At 40.2% G+C, this 16,887-nt stretch overlaps 1 protein-coding gene across 1 annotated transcript in view; it reads right to left on the reverse strand.

The window, feature by feature from the left end:
- The window catches only part of prdm5 (PR domain containing 5), a 53,079-nt gene extending 36,664 nt beyond the window's left edge, over positions 1-16,415 (reverse strand). Inside the window, exons 1-11 of the mRNA XM_014992937.2 lie at positions 16,113-16,415; positions 15,416-15,499; positions 12,919-13,041; positions 9,796-9,961; positions 9,522-9,699; positions 9,178-9,270; positions 8,962-9,083; positions 8,208-8,287; positions 1,707-1,791; positions 624-781; positions 41-134 (exon numbers count right to left, since the gene is read on the reverse strand). Coding sequence (XP_014848423.1) covers positions 41-134; positions 624-781; positions 1,707-1,791; positions 8,208-8,287; positions 8,962-9,083; positions 9,178-9,270; positions 9,522-9,699; positions 9,796-9,961; positions 12,919-13,041; positions 15,416-15,499; positions 16,113-16,211 — 1,282 coding nt within the window. The 5' untranslated portion in view covers positions 16,212-16,415. The remainder of the gene's footprint in view (positions 1-40; positions 135-623; positions 782-1,706; positions 1,792-8,207; positions 8,288-8,961; positions 9,084-9,177; positions 9,271-9,521; positions 9,700-9,795; positions 9,962-12,918; positions 13,042-15,415; positions 15,500-16,112) is intronic.
- Positions 16,416-16,887: the final 472 nt, after the last annotated feature.

The raw sequence follows: 16,887 nt of genomic DNA on the forward strand, positions 1-16,887 counted from the left end.
AATGAGCAAGCAATCTTTGAAGAACGTGGTCCGTACTTACTGTTGTGGATGAGAAGGTGGCGCTGCAGAGAGAAGGGGGTTCGGAACAGCGCCTTGCACTCCTCGCACTGAAAGGGCCTTTCCTCGGAGTGGGTCTGCAGGGAAGAGTCGGGCACAGTCAGCGGTTCTCATAACGAGCAGGCCGAGCCGCCTCCTGCCTCAGCTTGGCCTTTAAGACGGCTTCATAAACTGATTTTAATGGATCGCACGTAATAGCAGCACCCAATTAGGTTGGGAGAGGTGATGAAGACAAGCGGCTTAAGGGGATTCTTGTGCAAAATGCTTCTGTTTCACCTGACCATGCCCGCACCGCTCCGACCATCCATCCACTCTCATATCAATCTGAATGACACCTTAATCCCTAAAGTAAACACGAGGAACCCGGAGGGCTGGAAAGGGCCAGAGACCCCACAGATAACAACCACCAACGAGACCCTGATTGATTACGGGCTCGCTAATGACTAGCTTTGAAGTGACAGAACGTCTCCCCAAAGGGAACAATGAATCTATAAAGAGAAGACCTCCTGGTCTAACTTAATTTGCTAAAAGACAAACAACAGAGCTCTGATTCTGCGTTTGCTCACCTTCTTGTGATTCTTGTAGACGTTGCGGTGAGCGAACTCTTTTCCGCACAGCTTGCACTTATACGGTTTGTCTTCGCTGTGGATGATCTTGTGAGCCGTGACCTGATCCAAACGCTTGAAAGACCGACTGCAGATCTCACAGGTGTAGGGTCGCTTCTCTGAGGGACATATTGATGTAAGCTCTGCTCAGTTAGCAGAAATGAAGCTTAAGAAAAGTACAAACAGTTGAAAATAGATTGTCTAAAAACCACATGACCTAAATCTTCTCATTGTTTGACATTCAGTCAGACTAAATGTTTCCAGTGTTAGGCCAGTTGGGATTTCTAAAATGATTTCTAGTTTCTAGAACAATGAGACATAGAATTTCTCCTGTTGTTTCCTAGAGATTCAGAAGGTTATATCGGGCAAGCTGAACTTGCCAAGCCATTACTCAAAAAGAAACGGAAAAAGCCTGATTACACCTTTGCAAAGGCACAGAGGGACAAAGACTCTATTTTTTGGAGACATGTCTGATGAAACTAAGCTTGTAGTTTGGCCATAATGACCATCATTATACAGTGGAGGTAAAAGGAGAAACGTTACCAGTTTAAGAACTTTGAGGTAAAAGCTGTTGCAGCGTCGTGTTGTGGGAGTTTGTACTTCACAAAAAAGATGGTATTCATAATGTTGCGATATTGAATCAACATCTGAAGACATCAGCCAAGGAGTTAACGTTTGGCGGATGAACCTCAGTGTCCAGCCAAATTCATTACAAAGTAGAGGATGGAAAACAAACTCAGTGTTTTGGAGTTACCATCACAAAGCTCTGATCTCAGTCCCGTAGGAAAGGCAGCCTTCAAACCTGACTCAGTGGGAGGTCCAGGAAACTCAAAGTATAAAACCAAAGTCATACTTTTCAAAAAGGCAATGCTACCAACGTGGTTAAACCTGTACGTAATAATGTAAAGAAATACAAGTTCTCATTGTTCTGGCATTTAGCAAACAGGAAATTGTTTGGAAATCCCAACCGACTTTAAACAGGACACATTCACTCATGTAATTATCTGGTTTCCACTGTGCTCATATGATGGAGTGCTTTCTTACCAGAGTGTGTGATCATGTGGCGTTTGAGCTGGTTGGTTGAGATGAATTTTTTGTCACATGCATGACATTCAAATATTTCGTGTATCTACAATTAAAAAAAAAAAGAAATGACAATGAGTTTATGTTAAAGCCATGCAAATGTTGTTCTGTTTTCTTCCTTTTAAAGCCAGGGCTGACGGGAGCTCGAGGGTATAATTCTGGGATGGTCAACTGTTGCAAAAATCTTGACTGTTTTCATTAGACTGATGTCCACACACAGAAAAGCAATTAAAGTGATGAAAAGTCTCAATCCCTTCATTGCTTCAGTGCGTGCTTCCAATAATAGCGCTTTTAATAGTTCCCACAGCTACAATAGCATATGCTAATGCAACACAGCTCCTCTTGTCAGTGCTGCTTCTGCAGAAGCTTGTTCAGCTAAATGATGATAATGGAAGTCTTAAGCTGCTTTTCAGCTAAAGTGTCATTATGGAAAGTTTGATTGCTCCTCGGCATGAAAAATACTTCATGCTCGGGCGGAATTGATTGAAGTTGTGAGAACATGCCACGGTTATGCAGTCATAAATGTGCCATCTTTATAATAACACTTTATGTTTTGGTAGGGAAGGGATTCTTTGGAGCGTTTCCACCTTCCAGGGGAAAAGTAATTTGTCAAGATCTGATTGGATGGTGACAAATTCTGCCTCTCTGATGTTTGTGTTATGACAGGCAACAGATCACTGTGTGTGTGTGTGTGTGTGTGTGTGTGTGGGTGTGTGTGTGTGTGAGACTCAATTTGAATTACTGCCTCGTTGTTTAATGGCCTGGCTTGCAAAACTGGTCGAGGTACAAACGGCATTCATGACAATCTAGATTCACATCTGGATTCATGTAGATAAAAAAATTTGGAAGAAATTACTGAAAGAAAACACAACGCTTTCAAAAAGTATTAACACTCTCTTAAAAACTCATTCCCCATGACGTCATAACAACCACAAACTCTAATGTGTTTTATTGGGATTTTCTGTGATAGACGAACATAAAGTATCATGTCATTTTGAAGTTGGAAAAACTGGTGCATGGTTTTGAAACGGTGTACAAATAAAAACCCAAAAAGAGTGCCAACCATTTAAGATCAGAAGTCTAAACTCCAGGGTGTCTGTGCTCTCCCTTAGAGATAGGGTGAGAAGCTCGGTCATCTGGGAGGGACTCAGAGTAGAGCCGCTGCTCCTCCACGTCAAGAGGACCCAGTTGAGGCTTGGGCATCTGGTCGGGATGCCTCTTGGACGCCTCCCTGGTGACATGTTCCAAGCACGAGGAGGCCCCGGGGAAGACCCAGGACACGCTGGAGGGACTATGTCTCTCAGCTGGCCTGGGAACGCTTTGGGATTCCCCCGGAGGAGCTGGAAGAAGTGGCTGGGGAGAGGGAAGTCTGGGCCTCCCTTCTTAAGCTGCTGCCCCCGCGACCCGACCCCGGATGAAGAAAATGGATGGATGGATGGATGGATGGATGGATGGAGGATTCAACTCCAGCAGACTCTAAACATAAATAGTTACGATGGAATAGTTCAGATTAAAGCATATCCATGTGTTATAATGACTGAGCCACAGTTAGGAACTAAATCCAATTTAGAATCCATAGCAAGACTCGAAAATTGTTGGCAGCAACAGCTCTCCATCTAATTTGCTGCAACTTCAGTTAGTTTGTAAGTGCAGAAATAAGTGCATGCACCACTTTGTGTTGATCAGGTCACAGAGAATCTCAATAAAATGAATCAAAGTTTGTGGCAGTAATCTTTGAAAAGACTCACGGAACAAAACTGATGCATTTAACTTTATATTAATCTATGCATGTAGTTTAAATTCTGGAAAAATAAATGTTTTTTGCTGGGGGTTTTTAACTGAAGTGAATTGTCCTGTCATGACTTTGTCAGCTAGAAAAAGCTGTTATAGTTTTCCTAGAAAGTTCTTGCATAAGATCCAAACATGAGTTTGGCGAGGTCAACGTACTCCACCCGATTCATCAAATTTAATGCCGTTTCCTTCAAATATTTTACTGTCTCTGGTTTCGTTGGTGCAATAGGATCAAAACATTTTTCCAGCATCAGCAGTGAAATAGTGATTCTCTGTTTCAGTGGCCACACAGGAACATGTTATTCTTACTGTAAAACACACAGAAAGATTTGAAACAGCAGAGCTCCGAGTCGAAGGTAGCCGAGGCAGACTGAACCCCCCCTCCCCCCGGAGGAGCAACCGTGCTGTAAATCCCAGCTTCCAGGTGACTTTAAATCTTACAAAGTGAGGCATCCGAAGATGAACAAGCCAACAGGGTTTTATAAAATGTCTGCAGCTCGATCTGAGTGATGGATTTTGACAACAGAAAATTACACTTCCCAATTACCACCATTTTTAATGAAAGCTAAGTGACGACAGCCGCTGGGGTGAGTTATCGGAGGCGGCCAGGACGCTCGTGTTTAACGCCAAACGTCTCTCAACGTGTTTGGCTTTGACCTGGCTGAAGAGCAGCGAGGATAACAACACGTCCAAAAGAAACTCCTTGAACATTTTTTTATTTGGTTTTACAACGGATGTCATAAAGAATAAGAATAGACTGCAAAAGTATTCATATCTCCATAAACTTTAACATTCCGGAGTAATATTGCGAAAGACTAACAAAAAGCAGTGAAAAGGGAGGAAAACTGTGCAAGATCTTTTACAACTAAAAATATGGTTACAGAGAGTCCTAACAAGCTGTCGGCCATACTGATAGAGTTAAATAATGTAAATAAACTCATTTCTAAACATAAAAGAACTGCATATTTGCTGTATATTTTGCATGCACTCACTCACTTTTGCAGTACATGATGAAGAATAACTCTCATTACTACCTGTGCAGATGGTTTTTTTGAACTGCTGAACTCTCAAATGTGTGTTCGTCTTCACGATGAGGTCATGTAAAATCATGTTCTGTATAATATTTCAACGTAATTGCCGACAGCTAATTAAGTCTGATCCCATAGTCAATTCCCTGGAAAACATGCAAGTGGTTTTTTTTTAATGCTACAGCTCCAAACTGAGAGCATCAAAGCCATCAAATGTTCACTGTGGATCACAATTTTTCTTCTGCAGATGTGACTTTATTGACGCTGAAACAGCAGTGAAATGACAACTCTATTGTGCGAGTATTGCTGAATTAGAGGAAATTATACGGAATGAATGAATGAGGAGGAAATGTTGCCTTTTTAAGCATCAGTAAGATGTTTAAAATTAATTCTAAATGGTTTTTCTACAAAATACTAAGACATGTTGAGGGTTTATTTAGGTGAGAGATTGAGACTTTCATCAGGTAACAAAGAGATATGGAAATGTTAACAGCGATTTGGAAATCTCAGATTAAAGTTTCTACATTCTGTTGGGATTATATCCAAAGACACATGATTACAAGCACCAATCAGTAAAATTAGGAAGCAAAATTAGAACTCTGTAGTCATTTCATCATTGCTTGACAAAATTAGTAAAACTCTGTTTTACCGTCTCTGTTCTCACATACACCCAGTGTGACATCACCTCTTCCTGTGTATTAAATACACTCACCAGAAATGCTAGAAAGAAATGTTTTGAACACTTTTACAAAACTTACAGAAAGTGGAAATTGAATGTTGTCAACGAATTTTGATTGGTGAATCTCGCACTATTAATTTAAAATCAGTAATTATCTTTTCTTGTAGTTATTTGGACATTCATTTGGAGAATGGCAGGACAACAAGCTAAAAGACAAAACATCGGATCCTTGATCCCTGGTATTTGCAGACGTTAGGGATTACGGCCACCAGCAAATAGATAAAATCCGCAAGTACTTCCTGTGATGCACAGTCTTCCTAATTTCCGTCACTTGAGGATGCAACCAATCAGTGCCAAAGGAAAATGAATGGTGCTCCTGGATTGGCTGCTTTGCAAACACCAGGCCATTGGGCGTAGCTGTTTTAGCTTCCCAGGCTGCATTTTCTTTTCAACATTTTAGAAATGCGCTACAAAAAATCTGAAATAGGCACATTTTCCGGGAATAATTCAGAGTTACATTCCACAGAAAAATCTGAAAATAGATAAATCTGTGAAGGCAAGTGTTTAAAAAAAGAAAAAAAAAACAAGGCTACACAACTGAGCCCATTAAATATATGTAGTAAGTGCTTAATACATTCACTTGTGATTCAATGCTGAATGCCTTACAAACTAATGTTCCTTGGTTGATTAGCTTAAGCGACCGGGTAGCAGTCAGTAAGCTTTTGACATCAACAGATGGCCAGAGCCTGAATCAGATCTTTGTCAAGAACTCTGACTGAGGTATTACACAAAAAGTACATTTCACTATTGTATTGTTTTGATGCTGGTGATTAGAAGCCAAAGCAGATCAGAGCCAGACGCTTGATGAAAGATGAGGATTAAATCAAAGACAGGTGACGGGAAGCTGGACGGGACCAACAGAGGGATCACGAAACCAAAGAGCTGAAATTCTAGGCGGAGTGATTTCTGACATGGAAACCAGGTGACCACAATCAGCAAAATGAATGGCAGCTTGAGTGAAGCAACTGTGAAAACTAGAGCAACGGCAGAACAGAAATGCAAATAATTAAAAACCAAACCAGTTGGAAAAAGGGGGTAAATATAAAAACTAGAGAAATAATTTGAAATACAAGAGCACAAAATGCAGAAATCTCAGCTACATTTTCAACGTTTTCCCTTCATTTTTTAATCACCAACCTCAATGCATTCAGTGGCCAAATGAGCAATTTACAGCATTACATAAGAGAAGAGCTGAACGTGACAGTGCCAAGTGAGGACTGGAGCTAAATGTTCCAAAATGCAACTCTGTGAAGTAAATCCCATACTTTGAGTGGAAAGCGTTGCTCTTGCGATGTTATAAATGTTATAACCGATTATTTAAAATGATTTATGTAATAGCAGCTAATTGTGCTAAAATTACAGCTGTGTGACTCAGAGGAATGCAGTTCTGATGAGAACTTACCCAAGCATGAGCGACCAAAAGCGCGAAACAAAACTAGGATGATATCCACAGTAACAAAAGCAAACATTTGTCCGCATAAAAAAAATAAATTGTGAGGGGGAAATTATTTAAACAGCTGTGTTCAAATCTGCAATCCATCAATAAGAGGGAGAGAGGATCCTGACGCCAAGGTTAAAATCTTACGGTCTGCCAATAGAGGCTCTTAAATTTCACAAGACCTGTTTGGATGAGCTAGTGAAAGAGGAACCAGCCCACTGCTCTGTGTCGCCCAGCATACATTTGCAACAAATTGATCATAAAGTGGGGGAACGAGTGATCACAGGAGCACATAAAGCACTTCAGAACGTGAGATAAAGAGGTCAGAGTGCGTTTCAGACGGCGCACGGCGGGATGGGAACAAGCAAGCTGGAAGAAACGGCTCCAAAGAGAGATCGCTGTAAAAACTGAGCGAGCTGAGCAAACCCTCAGCAGATCCAAGCCTGTTCTCTGTCAGGCTACATGAAGAGCAGCGATATTTAACAGCTGTCACCGGTCCGGAAATGGATTTAGATCTGGACTTAGACTAGGCCATTATACCACCAGACCCCCCGGCCCCCCGTACTGCTCTGGTGTGGGTTTCGGGGTTGTTGTCGGGTCCCGGTCTCAAATCTTTCCGCAGTTTTTAACCGGTTTTATTTTGGGAGAGCTATTTATTTAGCTCCATAAACTTTGCCATGCTGAATGAAAACATCCCCTCGACGCGAAGCCACCGCCACCATGTTTCATGGTGAGGATGGTTTGTTCAGGATGATCTGGAGTTTTAGTTCCAGTCACTCGTGACATTTTGTACCAAAAAGATACATTTTAGCCTCGTTTCACCAGAACCCTTCTCCACAGTGGGGTGGTTTCTTTTTCACTGAAATGGCATTAGTTAGGATTAGAGATGCAAATATTCAACTTACAAGTAATTGCCAATTAATGATTTATTAGATCAAAATTTGTTCCAATCAATTAACTAGTTTTAGTTGGGCTGCCATCTAAAAGAGGGCGCCACTGGTCATCTTTAAGCGGAGCTAGTTGATACAGAAACAAAGATGGCAGAGCCATACCAGAACAGGAAAGAGAAACAGTCCAAACAGTTCAGTGTGGGATACAAAATGCTCTTTATGCGGTTCTGTTTTAAAGTATAAACACTCGACAAGATCCTAAAGTTTCATCTTAATAGCGCTCACTCAACCGAGCCATAATGACGGAGCAGCGTCAACTTCTATTTGTTTAATTTTTTATTTTTCTATTCCGTAAACTAGGCGATTCTTATTTTGCTATATTTTATAAATATCTCTGTTTGGTAATGTGAGAAAACCACAATTTTCTACTTATTCAGTCAGTATTTAACAGGAGTTGACTTGTAATGATGTTACAATTTAATGATGTTTTTTTTTAATTCATCAAATTAGGGGTATCACAATAAAGACCACCAACCTGAATACGTTTGCAAGATGCTGTAATTGAGAACGCCTCACCTTTCTGTGCTCTTGAAGATTCAGGGAAGAAGAACATTTTCTGTTGCATATGGTGCAAGTGAGTTTCCGTCGTGCACTTCCTTAAGAAAATAAATAAATAAATAAACATAAATGACAGAAGTAGAGCCAAACTTATGAACAAGCATTGATCAATAAAAAAATGACCAGTTTATGATTGCATGTACAGTAAGCCCACTGTTTTGTAAAGTCTTTATCCCCATCTAAATTACCAGATCAACATCTGTTGTGTCTGATCCACTCCCTCCCTCTCCGCCTCGCCCACACACACACACACTCTCCCCATCCCGACCACATTTTTGGAAAAGAATGAAGGCCCGACTTTGGGCTCCATCAGCCTCTCAGATGAATATCTTAATCTCTCTTTGATACTCGATTCACATCTGAGGCTCTCGCGGATTCCGCGCTGCCCTACATCCCATCATAAATAGCTATGGAAGCTCAATTATCTGGCAGAGTAAAGCCGCCCCAGAAAACACAGGTCAGCAATTACGGAGCTCATGTAATTAGAGACGGGTCTTAACACTGGAGCGGTTTTAACTGATCGAGGTCACGTTCGTTTTTTTTTTGTTTTTTTGTTCCTTGAGCGTCAAGACCCGCTGATGGGCAAGCACATTTGTTACATGAAAACAATAATTGATGGGGCGGTAATTGTATATGAGTGTATCGGGAGGAGCAAGAGACGGAGAACATCAAAGACAAAGGCACCGTGCTGAGCGCAAACACAGATTCCCACCTGTGTGAACGTTTCCTTTATGCTTCTTCAAAGCGTCCTTGCTTTTGAATCGCTTCCCACAGCTCTCCGCTTTGCATATGAACCTGGCGTCTCCTTTGCATGCCTCCTTGTGCTGTTCAAAACTGTGCAACGTGAAATATGGAAGGGAAATAAGGAGGAACGAAATAATTCAGTTTCACACACAAGAAAGTGTGTGTGCGCGTGTGTGTGCGTTACCTGGACTCTGAGCTGAAGGTGTTGTGGCAAAGGGAACACTGATGAGCCTTAGAGTCGCCTGACGGGTCAAGAGACTCAGAACAATGTAAAACGCTGAGGAGGAACACAAATGTAGAACAAATCAGATGCGACCATGAAATAAAAAATAAAAAAACAACAGGAATTGTGCAACCCACAACTCTGCAATCTTAACTCGCTCTGTTTGCTGCAACTTGAAATGTTATAAAAGACTCGGCGGCGTCCTATTCCACGTATTTAAGCTATCGACAGGATTTTTCTGTATTTTCAGTCTTAGATTATGCAGCTGCCTAACAACCAGCTAAGCGACAGATGAATAAACCCACTGGCGCTGCAGAGCCTGTTTGACAGGGAACTTCTTGCCACAGTTCCTGCATTTGAACTCCTTCTCCTCGGTGCTGGGCCTCTGGTGCAGACTCTGGAGGTGCGCCGCCAAGATCTCCTCACTGGGAAAGCTGCTCTCGCACAGCAGGCAGGGGTGGTCCTCCTTCTTTATGACAAGTTCTGCACAGATATGCGAAGAAGTCACTCGCAGAAGAACCCTAACGGGTTTCCTTGCACACGGTTTTTGTAAACCGATTGAGAGAGATTCGGGTTTACCCATTTCCACAAGATGTTTGGCCTCTTTGCTGTTCTCGTCCTCGTCTTTCACGACTTCTTCCTCTTCCTCCTCCTCTTCTTCCATGTCACTGTCCAGGTAGCCAATCAGGAGCTCTGTATCTGTCTCTATGTCATCCACGGCCAGGTAGAAGATGTTCTCTCCGTCCTAACCCAGAAAACAGAACATCGTCACCTTTGATAAGGCGTTGCGATAAAGTGGGAGTGTATCGTATCGTATTGTTTCTCATTTATCATGATAAGATTTTGGTTTATCATTGTCACAGTAAATTCAAATTAGTGATATTTAAAAAAAAAAATAAAACCGCCCTCATTGTCAGGATTAGTATTTTTATTTTTTTATCCAGTTTGTTCAAGAAGAATATCATTAAATATATTAAAAAATTGGAAATATGATTAAATTCTGTTCTGTTAAGGATTAAAAGGTTTTGTAAGAAAACATTAGCGAACAGATGTGTAGGAATATGGACTTAGAATTTCATCCCGATATTTTTTGGTAATATTGTGATAGAGATAAAGATTATGATGGAAAAAAAAACTATCACTCATTCTTTTAGGTAACTGTATGGTTGTGACTGAATGACACAACATTTATAGCGCCACAAACACAAATACTGTTGTTGAAATAGGCGTCTTCATTGTATTTACAATCAGCAAATGAAATGTATCATGAACACATTGAATCAAAGTTATTAGAAGCTAATCCCAGTCGATGGGAAGACGGACGGAGCACAGCTTTCCGTCTGCGGTGGAAGTTTACTTTCCAGAACAGCGCGAGCTAAAATGTGGATCCCAGAGACATTTCTACATGTAGAAATGGCCTAGTCAAACCTCAGACGGTTCAAGAAGTAGTAAGACTCGCAGAACACGGTGGAACGTAGAGACAGAAACACTCTGACCCAGTTCTAAATCAGCTAGAACATTTTATTTTACAGTCAGTCTACCGAAGCCTGCTGGCTGAACCCATTACACCCAGACAGCACTCGCTTAAAGCCTGATTGAGGCCACAGGTCAAAGGCATGTAACCTTAAAAATGTGTTCATTTACTCTGCTGTCCTGAAAGGTCACGTTAATAAAATCAAACCGTCATTTTGTTTTAATTATAGGATTCTAAATGTACATAAATAATGATTACCAAGAGGAAAACCAAACAATAAATGTCATTGTTGATGAAACGCAGAGGTCTAACTCACATGCGTGACCTTTAAACAACCAATCACACTGTGTGTTCCAGCATTAATGGCAGGAACTTGGCCCTAAGACCCAAGTGTTCATGCTCTTTTCTTCCTTCTCTATTTTTCTTCTGTCATGGGAGAGCTATCTTTTTTTTTTCTTTTCCTTTTGTCTTTTTACACTAAAGTGCAAGAGGTGAAGTTCCAGACAGAGGCTCCAGCCTCACGTTTGTGTGTCCCTTCAGAAATTGTGTTTACGTTTCTCTCTTTTCTTCTTCTTCTTCTTCAATTCATCTGATTTTATTTTTTTGTTAGGAAGCTGTAGACCTGGCTACTGTTGTTGACACATCATTTATCACAAGAGTCATATAAAAGATATGTTTTCTCAGCCATTTAGGAATACAAAATTGAGATAAGGAATTTTGCTTCGTATCCAATTTTACACCCCAAATTACACTCGTAATGGTTCCAACATCTGGCTGCAGAGGGACATGGCGTCCAAGGAACATATTCGAACCGTAAGCATCCTTTAAGCAAGCGACTGTATTTGTGAAACATATTTTTATTACATGAAAAAATAATAATAGTAATCGTGGCTGTCAACGAGGATTTCCTGACAGTTTTCAGTGTTTGCTCCAGGCTTGTCTGTTCCAGTTTGTATGAACGTAAATTAAACTCACATGACCTCTTGGTCGTGTTTCTCGGCGCTACGCAAAAGTATGTCAATTATTTCACGCTTTGTCCTTTCACAACCACAAATTTCAGACTATTTCTGAGGGATTTTATGCGATGGATCAACACAAAGCACTGCATGACCGTAAAGTCCAAGGAAAATAAGACATGATTCACATTTTATTAACAAATAGGTCATAAAAGTGTCTCAAGCATTTGTGTTCAGCGTCTCCGAGTCGACACTCTGTAGGACTTCCTCTCACAGCAATGACAGTCTTTTTGTGGCATTTCTCTATCAGGTTTCTACATCTATAAATATTTTTGTATAATAACACAAGTTAGTAGGGTTTAATAATGTTCTCACAATTAGTATTTTTAGGACTATTCTAATATCTTATTTATTTTCTGCTTATTAATAATTTGGCAATAATTGGCAAAGTTTTGATAGCTTTAATAAAACCATGACTTTTTTTTTTTTTTTACTTTTTGCAGTTTTCTAAAATTGAACTACAGTATTTATATTTTTAAACATAACCCATGGTGTAAAGTTTAAAGAATATGTGACATGGCTTAAAAGATGAAAAAATATGAATTTGGGAAAAAAATAACTCGCATCTTACTGTGCTCTCACACAAACAAATATTCTACAAAGCTCTAATAAAATGACACATTTGACATCAGAAGTTTAAAAAATTTATTCATAAATGATGTGAATTACTAACACTGCTTAATTAAAGCAGTGTTTTTTTTATATTTTACATACCATGTGGCCCAGGTGTAAGCTTCTTCTCTCCCGTTCACTTATCATTGCATTGCAGCTTCCAAGCAAATCACAATCATTTTTCACTTCCAAAGGCGACCGGCTACAATGGATTTTATTTAGTTGCACCAGAGTGAAGCGTGAGGAATACGAAACCATGCCACACTTTTAAGATTTTTGGAAGGAAACATTTTTCTGAAAGCCATGCAGTCACTTCCTTCCACTTGACTGTTACAGGCTACGTTTGTTTGAGTCTGTCGCATAAAATCATGATGAAACACATTAAACTTTGAGGTTGTAACATGACGAAATGAGGAGAACTCAGAGGAAAACTGGACGCATTTGCGACGGCAGACGCCTGTCCAAAACTACGAGGGAAAAAGCGAACATTTTGGATTATTCCATGAAAAGAGACACGATTCTTTACTCCCCTATCCTGCAGCCTGTTTTATTGATCGGGTTAAGGCTGAGGGATTCATTGTCTGCTGAGTGGAAATGTACCTGAATGGCTGCCAAGTTCTTCTGCTCCTGTGAAGGCGCCTGATGGACAAACCGCAGCCAGTTGGCATGGCGAGGATTACTTGCATCCAGAATATACAGAACATCCCCTTTACTGCCACGAACCTGAAAAAAAAGGAAAGAAAAGAAAACAGAGCGACTGTGAAAGCTTTCAGAAGTGAACTGCTTCTTTTTTTAGTTTCTTTCTCCCCCCGCTTGATGCCTTGAAGATTGGTCCTCTGTACAACAAAGAGCGCTGGCCTTTTCCCGTGAACACCTGGTCACCGAACGCAGCTCCGCGCCTCACAATGTGACAACAACAGATAACCAGTGGTGAAAACGCTGCAGTTATCACCAGCTACTTCGCACCCAACAAGTGACGAGAGTCAGTTTTTACATCGGCTTTGGCTCATTGATCTGCTACGTAATTAAATGTTTCCTTTATCACACAGGAGCAGAGAATCTCTTTGGATAAACCTGCGTGTTTTTTTTTTTGCAGACAGCTGTGTTCTCTGATAAAAGATGTTTTTTTATTTTTTATTCTACTTAATTCCAATTACGTTTCCATACTAAGACTGTGAACTCTACTTACTTTTTAGTTCTAGTTGCTGTTTATTATGAAACGTTTACGCATGATCTGTCACAGTTGTTAGCTTAACCTCACATCTGTATTGTTATGATTGAAGTTTTTATTAAAATTGTTTGTGCAAAAAAACTATTCTTTTTCATTGCACAAAATCAGCTGAAAATTCAAACTTTACCTTTTTAAAAAAAAAAAAATAAATTGTTTCTACACAGTGAGCCCTTTATATTCAAGGCTAGTCTTCCTCCAAAAGATTTTCTCTTGCTCTCATTCCACTGATCTTAAACACGCTAACATCTGCTGACATCTGGCTTTTGAACGCGCAGGGAAGCAGTTTGATTTGCATCGGGATAGCATGAAATTTCTCCACAGCTGTCACGGGTATTTATCAGCTCCGGTCAGCGTTGATGGAATAACAACCTGGAAAAGGAACAAAACAATCTGACAACAACGTATTTATAATCGACAGCAACAAACCACGGGGGGAAAACAATAATAATAATTTAGATCATTCAGGTGTATCTCTCCCCACAGCTGCTCGCTCTATGTGGCAAATAAAACGGTATGTAGCATTAGGTGATGTTTCATCGTTAGCTTACTGCTTCCTACTCTGCCCCACACTGAGCAGGTTGCTGTGACAGCTTAAATTTTAAGGTTTTGAAGATTGTGTGCTGAAAAGTGATTTATTCGGCTTATTATTGTTATGAAAGAAAAAGGTCTGCATTCGCTTTTGCCAAATAAGAACAATCCAAGAGTCTCGTTACAGTATTGCAGCACACGTCAGTAAAACAAAGCTCCAATGTGATCAAACGTTCAAATACAAAGTCCTTAAACCAAATCTATCTTTCTAGGCATCACATGAAACTAAATAATTAGTGCCACTCTGACGAAAATATGTTTTTTATATATTCTTAAGGCAGTTCAGTGGATTGTCCTACATAAAAACAAAAATGAAAATATTAAAGACAAATATTTGATTTTCTGTCAATTCAAGCACAATTTTTTCTTTGATAATAATAATAATAAAAATAAAAACTCTTTTGAAATAAACGCTGATTTTGAAACCAAGATCATGATAGGAAAAACAGATTTCAACATCACATGTTTACTGTAAACATGTTTGAAATAGATATCTGTGCATATTTTAGGAACAGATTGGACAAAAAATAGCTACACAGCTGATCAAGAGCAACACTGTTGTATTCTTATTAAATGAAAAAGTAAAACACATACTTCTCAAACAAAAGAAAAAAACCTACCGGTAATAATAATAATAAACTACAAATTGTTTTTTAAAGAGTTAATATTAAAAGATTTTGAGCATTGAACTTATTTTATAAAATACAAAAGAAAGAAAATATCTACTTGTTTTTTAAACAAACATGAAATTTGAATAATATTTTGTGGCTGTAACTCTGGTTTTATATAAATATGCATATCTTCCAACATGTGATATGGATCTACTGTAAAAACAGACATTGTTACAGTATGCACAAAAGCATATTTATGTGTTGGGGTCCATTGAAAGTCCAGGCTTACGTCTAACTGGCACAATCTGTTCAATGTGAACTATTTTGCAAAGAAGTAAAGATGTGGAACGCTGGGAAAAACACGCCCCGGAAAACCTTCAGCTGTAAACGCACTCAACTCAGCAGGGCTGAACACAAATGCACACCACACTTTTCAGATTGGAGCGTGAAAATGGATTTGGAAAATTTCTCCTTTTATTTCAGAAAGTGGCTGTTCTTCACATTGATCTACTCCAACTTCCAAGTTACCTAGATGTTTCCATTGTCGTGTAATGATAATTCATCACTTATTACAACTAGTGGGGTGTATTAACATTTTGTTTTCTTGTTTTAGTGCGTGTACAACTGAACGTTGTGCGGTAAAGCATATAGTGAATGGTTCCTTCACCTCCCACATCAGCCTGGTGTCCGAGCTTTCATCCAGCTCACTGGGCAGCTTTTTCTCACCGGCGAACGGACCAAACTTTTCCCCCTTGAACATGAGGAGAGGGAATAACTTCAGTAAAACAACGAGAACAACGTCATGGAAGACTTATGTCAACACTTAACACTGTTCACACGATAGCTAGAAGTATAGTAAAACAGACATTTACAAGGGGCGTGGTTAAAAGTTGTAACATTGTATTCAGCTACTACCTCATATTAACAATTTGACAAAGCGACTACATCCCCCGCTGACGTACGAACCCCGTCATCCTCTGACACGTTTCAGAGCTTTAGGAGTCTCCTCTGCATATACGGGAGCATAATGGAGGCGTGTAGGGATGTGTATGTTGTAAGTAAAATGGCGCTAAAAGGTTTGGGGGGGAAAAAAACCTCTGGATAAATGATTATGAACGCGGAGGCGCGAGACGCTTCCTCGCGGACGTGACTCCATGGAGGAAACAGAGACAAACCGCTGCAGTTACTGTAGCTACGTGGCATCTAACGTCACAGCAGTCTGGAGCTCATAGCGAGGCTTTGACAGCGACTGAGAGAAACAAGGCGAGCAAACAATCTATCTACAGCGCTTAAAAAAACTTTTATAAAGTAACTTCGGTGTACAAACTCATACCCATTAGTCGTCGCAGTCGGAAACCACAAACCTTTTTCACTCGCCTCGCCGTGTAAAGACCGATTCCATCCTGGACCTTTGACGATTTCAGAGAAAATCTGTCTGGCACGTACATACCCAACATTGTCATCACTTGGAAACGTTTCCTTCAGTGATAATTAGTTGGTTGTTTTATGTGTCAGCGGAAGTGGAGGAGCTTGGTCAGTTTGAATTGAAAGCAGATAGTTTCTTCTTAGAGCGGTCCAGGTTGAACCTCTCTGTTGGTCCTGCTCGTAGGAAGGCAAAGCGGCGTCCTGATTGGTCCAAAGTTCTGCAGCCGGGGGCTACCTTTCTATCCTGCTGCACGCCGCAGCCTGCGTTTCACTCGGGCTGCTGCTTCATAGCACAGCAGCTGGGTTGTACACACAGCTGCGATGTTGACCGTTCTCAGTGGCGTGACGACTTACCAAAAAGCAACCAAAACACGAAAAGTTAGAGGATGTGGGGGGCGGGGGGAGTCAACCTGAGTAAAAGTACAGTAAGCAGAGTTGACTGGTAACTAGTTACATTAACTCAATCACATTTACTTACATTTGGAAAAAAAACTATTAGAAGTTGTTTCTTTTGGGGGTTTTTTACGTACTTTTTACTTTGACTTTAGTAATTTTATTATGAAGTATTGCTACGCTTACTTGAATGAAATTTCTGGATACTCAACACTGAATGAGGAACAAACATGTTTTAGCCAAAAATCCACCAGACAGACACAAGCCTGCAGTTTTTGTTAAAGTTTCCTATGTTTTTTTTATTGAAGGAAACTATTTCAA

The sequence above is a fragment of the Poecilia mexicana genome, unplaced genomic scaffold (assembly GCF_051168715.1).
Source record: "Poecilia mexicana isolate PSO_F unplaced genomic scaffold, ASM5116871v1 scaffold_4, whole genome shotgun sequence".
NCBI classification, from domain to species: domain Eukaryota; kingdom Metazoa; phylum Chordata; class Actinopteri; order Cyprinodontiformes; family Poeciliidae; genus Poecilia; species Poecilia mexicana.